The 5,197-nt window shown below is 30.3% G+C and overlaps 1 protein-coding gene across 1 annotated transcript; it reads right to left on the bottom strand.

Annotated features, from left to right (window-relative positions):
• Nucleotides 1–3,833: 3,833 nt before the first annotated feature.
• Nucleotides 3,834–4,963, bottom strand: LOC145016716 (uncharacterized). The gene is made up of 3 exons (XM_078974955.1): nucleotides 4,364–4,963; nucleotides 4,190–4,316; nucleotides 3,834–4,117 (listed from the first exon to the last, which is right to left on the bottom strand). The coding sequence occupies exons 1-3, from the start codon at nucleotides 4,961–4,963 to the stop codon at nucleotides 3,834–3,836; spliced, it is 1,011 nt and encodes a 336-aa protein (XP_078831081.1).
• Between the last annotated feature and the right edge of the window lie 234 nt (nucleotides 4,964–5,197).

Raw genomic sequence — 5,197 nt, 5'->3', positions numbered from 1 at the left:
CACACCTTAATAAGCATTTAACATGTTTTGCTGAATTTTAAGAGGTATAATCCTTAAAGCATTATATACAACAACTTTATGCATTACAAATCTTATCGGATAAACAAGTTAACAGGTCAAAGTTGAACAAACAATCCTCACTTTAAGCAAATTGAATCGGTCAAAACCCAGATAAATCAAGGTTATATAGCATCTCATTCATGGTGTTGCGTTGTCAATATATATCTTAAGCCACGACAACCCGTACCGTTTCTCTTTCTCACCACCATCGAATAGCCATCGATCACACACCTCTATCACACACTGACTGTTTCTATCCGATGCTGAATGGAGGTGTAAAAATGAAATCGAACACATGAAGAGGAACAAAAACTTGGATGGAAAAATATTTTCTACACCCCACTAATCATTGTGTCCACCGCTATCACCACCCTAGAGACGGTGGTCGCCATCTTCTCTAAATACCTTATAGACCTAAAATATACCACCTCAACGTCAGTTACACCTTAAACCCATGTTATCTACATTGTCTCCCCATGTTCATCTTCTCCATCTACATTGTCTCTCCATGTTCATCTTCTCCATCTACTTTCTGCCACATCAACTTCTCTACCCTTTTCTTAATCTGCCCCTTTTGTTTTTAACCACTTCCCTCATCACTTCTTTGTATATCTGAAACCAATGTTCCTGCAGAACTCTACAGGTTTGATTTCTTCATCTTCTTTTCTGGATTTATTTTATTTATGCGTAGATACACACCGTGCAGATTTTTTTGGTTGCTTGAATATCTTAGATTTGCTTGTGGCTCTTTCATTTTGTTGCCCATATCAACTAGATTTAATTTTAGCTTTAGAATGTAGGTCAACTGTGGCAGCTACAAAGGGAAGGAATAGAACATCATCTATGTTACATTGTGGATTAGTATGTATATGTTGTGTATCTGTTTGTCTATTTGTCGTGGATCCTTATTTTCTTGGCCATATCTCAATGGAGTGGTTTGATGCCCCACATCTTTCTCTAAGGAACTTCATTGAAATCATTTTTTTTTGCTTCTTCAAATACTAAAAATGTTTCACCTCAATTGTTTGTTCTTATACCTATAAGACCCTTTAATTAAGTGGTTCTATAGGGAAAACATGATGGATGTGTTTTGATTGTATGTAGAGGGAGTATTGGTTATGCTATTTTGGGGTTTTTTAAATGGTTTGGAAACTTCGTTGGTCTTTTAAGTCATTTTCCCTTAATCTTTTATGTAATTAGTATTTTTCAATTTTAGTTTGAATGTTTATTTTCCAATTTTTAGTAGGTGTCCTTTTCCAATTGATCAACCGGACCTATTGCATCTTATTCTTATTGTGCTCTGCTGCGTGTATGCTCCATCACATGGGACTAATGAAGTATGTGGTCATTTGTTAGTTATTTTTTGGGACATTTTGAAACATCCAGGTGTCTTATTGCTTTTGTATCATTTAGAGGTCAAACCGTTTAATCATATTGGGATACAATGGTACCCATTCATCCAATAAAAGAGAGGTTTATTGTTATACAAAAGTATTATTAAATGGCTTACTTTTCTTTGTTGTTGGGATTAAAAGTTAAAACTTCCATCCAAGGGAAGAAGTACATTCATGAAGCATAGTGAAGAAAACTTTATTAATTTTGAAGCTATTGATGTGAACATGTGAGAAAAGGCTGTAACCTTCTTTCTTATAACATTTTAAGTGATTTACTCACTAATGACAAATTTTGATTTATCATCTTAAGTGATTAAATGGTTTACGTAAATTCGAATTATATTTTGGGTTTTTAATATGTTTTTTTTTTTTATTTAAAATTTGGTGTGAGTTGTAATAAAATTATGACACATTTTTTTGAATATGTTGTGTTAGTTAAAACTTGGTATCACTGTGTAAGATCATCGTTTTGATGATATGTATGGAAATTTGTACAAAATGATGGTTTTGACATGCAGTGTTATTGTTAATTTCAAAAAGGTATTTATATAAAAGGAATTTTATTTGCAATCCTTTTGGCTAAATGGTGTAATAGGTGTTAACCTTTGTTTTTAAATGTTTAATCAGTATCATTATAAGTGTTAATTTTATCATAAAACTATTCAATTTTTTAAGTGTTATTTTTATTTATTTGAATATAAAACAAAAATGTTAATTTATAATTTATATTAGGTTGATTTAAACTGGATTTTTTTTAAGAATTGGCTAAAATATTTAAGGGTTATGCTACATATCCATATTCCATGCTAAAATTCGTTCGGATTTAACCGGAATGTAATACTAGAGAACTGATTTGCTGAGTTTTTTTTTTTTTTTTTTTTAATTCTTTACTCTTTGACCGTTGACTGGTCAAAAAGAAGATTTTTTTTTTTTTTTTTTAAATATACATCCACGATCTTAAACCAGTTCCATTCCATTCTATTTTTCCTCTCACTCTCATTCCAACCTTTTAAACGGATAACAGTCATTCTTGGTCGAATCAAATTTTCTAGATAATACGATAGACTATCATGGAAAATTTTACATGACATGTATAGGTAGTGAGTGTTAAACATTTAGCTTCAATCCTCCCTAATAAATCAAGATGATTTTGCCACATACCACTCTCTCATTAACTTGGACACATGTTATTTTTTGGTATTTTTAAATAAATGTTTTTTTCATTTGTTATTTTCTCATTGTTTATAATATTTTCTTAATAAACATATCATATTTCCACCTCAATTAATAATTGTCTTAATTAAAAATAACCAATAAATTACTCATATAATATTTAATATGCTTCCTTTTAAATCCAAATTTCAAATTTAAATAAATTTTTGTTTAACCCTACATATTTAATTTTATTGTTTATCCAACCCGTATAACATACGGGTCTCACAACTAGTTTAATTAATAAATTACTTTTAACAAGTTCCCTTCAAATTTCTGAAAATTAATGTAAGATATTAAGTATTAATAAAGGTTTATACAATATGAAATTCAAGCGCATTTCCATGCTTATACAAAATGAAAACTTCAAATAGTTGTGGTCTAGGCATGAGTGTTACATGGATCATATGCAAACAATATGATACACGTGACCCGACGTTTATTACGGGTAGATGACTACTATGTGTGTGTGTATATATATATATATATATATATATATATATATATATATATATATATATATATATATATATATATATACACACACACACACGCACGCACACACTAGGTCTAAACTCGTGGAATTCCACAGTTTAAAAATTGAAAAATAATTATATTTTTGATACTGAATAAAGAAAGATACGAAATTTTAGAAATAATGAAGAATAATGATATTGTAATTAACATGAATACATACATCAAATACAATAAAGATGGTAGAGAAACAATGTTTATAAATTCCCAAAAAATTTTCCTTATAAACAACATTAGAAGTTTTATTTGTGACACGACCATCATTGTCTAAAATTAAGAATTTTAATCCGTCTCTGCTTTAAACTCTAGATAAAGCAACATACAATTGACCATGTGAAAAGACAGGATGTTTGAGAAACAAACCAACATTGGATAATGATTGTCTCTGACTTTTATTAATGATCATTGCGAAACATACAGCCAATGGAAATTGTCTTCTTCGGAATTTGAAGCGGATGTTCTTTTCCGATGGAGTTAAAGACATTCTTGGAATAAAAGTGCGGTTTCCAATATTAATTCCAGATATGATACCTGCCCCAATAACACGTTTGCCTAATGATATCACCTGGAGTCTTGTCCCATTACACAATCCATTTTTCTTGTCAATATTTCTGAGCAACATAACGAGAACACCTATTTTATAACCAACTTATGGTTTGGTAAACCCGATACTTTCAGACCATTAAAAACATCAGGTGAATATAAATTTGCATCAAACTCATCATGGACAAATTCAGATTGGCATATACTATCTGAACTTAAGTATTCAACTTCATCTCTTGGAAACTTCAATAACAAACGGTCATTTATTTCTTGAACCACTTCATTTTTTGGAGCAAGTATTGCTCTTTCTTGAAAATAGTTTGTATTTTTATACTTTTCCAAAATTGAAGGGTACACGAAGTCGATTAATGAACCTATAGGATCATGAGGATCATTAATGAGAATATCATCTGGAATATCAATAACCGTTTCTCAATCGTTGATACCTCCAAGTTTTCCTTCTCCTATATCCAACAACCATTTTGCAAAATCTCTGATTTTTTCTATATCAGATTGATCGCTTCCAACAGTTAGTCTCATGTTTTTTGTTAATTTATGGATCTTTATGTGTTGCTATAAATATGAAGAACTTAAAGAAGCATTAACAATATTTTGTCTACTTCCCCTAGAATAACAGGTAGAATCTGTCTGAAATCACCTCCAAAAACAATAACTTTCCCTCCAAATGGAATATCTGAGTTGGTAGAATTTTGAGACTTGAATACATCTTTCAAACTTCGATCTAAAGCTTCAAATTCATGCTTATGGACCATAGGAGCTCCATCCCAAATTATCAATGAGGTTTTTCTCAATAAGCTACCAAGGTCACTACTTCGATTTATTTTACAAATAAAATCATCTGTTAGTTCAAATGGAATAATAAATCGAGAGTGTGTTGTTCTACCTCCGGACAATAATAATGAAGCAATCCCACTTAAAGCACCATTTAAAACAATATGACCATCTTTTCTAATAGCCGCAGATATTGTCTTCCATAAAAAAGTCTTACCAGTTCCACCATATCCATGAACAAAGAAGACACCTTTTTTATTTTCTTTAACCGCAATCATGATATCTTGAAAAATGTGACGTTGCTTATTTGTCAACGCAAGAAACATACGATCAAACTCATTCTTCATATTTGGAATGTCATAATCTAGCTCTTCTGTGATGAGTCGATTGTTTGAAGAAGAAAAGTAATCAACATCCGTGATAGGCATGAATTTGAAACTTTTTTAAACTCAAGTTGTTTCGAAGTAAAACTTTCTCTATCTCGAACAAAGTTAAATTCTTAATTTCATCTTCATTGAGTGATAAGTCTGGAGGACAAAGAGCAAATTAATTTGAAATATTAATAATAATATTTTTATTATAATTAAGATATTAATTAATGTATATTTAAAAATAAATAATTGGCCATTTAATAAATAATAATAATAAAATACTTGAATACC

The sequence above is a fragment of the Lactuca saligna genome, chromosome 9 (genome assembly GCF_052625555.1).
Source record: "Lactuca saligna cultivar CGN05327 chromosome 9, ASM5262555v1, whole genome shotgun sequence".
NCBI classification, from domain to species: Eukaryota; Viridiplantae; Streptophyta; class Magnoliopsida; order Asterales; family Asteraceae; genus Lactuca; species Lactuca saligna.
The sequence above is the reverse complement of the archived record's forward strand: the minus strand, read 5'-3'. Positions and strand labels throughout refer to the sequence as shown.

Coding starts and splice junctions, on each gene's coding strand:
- LOC145016716 (XM_078974955.1), bottom strand. CDS start 4,963: ATGCCTATCACGGATGTTGATTACTTTTCTTCTTCAAACAATCGACTC. Junction 4,317..4,363: donor TACCTGTTATTCTAGGGGAA/GTAGACAAAATA, acceptor TCATATTTATAG/CAACACATAAAGATCCATAA. Junction 4,118..4,189: donor AGGAGAAGGAAAACTTGGAG/GTATCAACGATT, acceptor ATGATCCTATAG/GTTCATTAATCGACTTCGTG.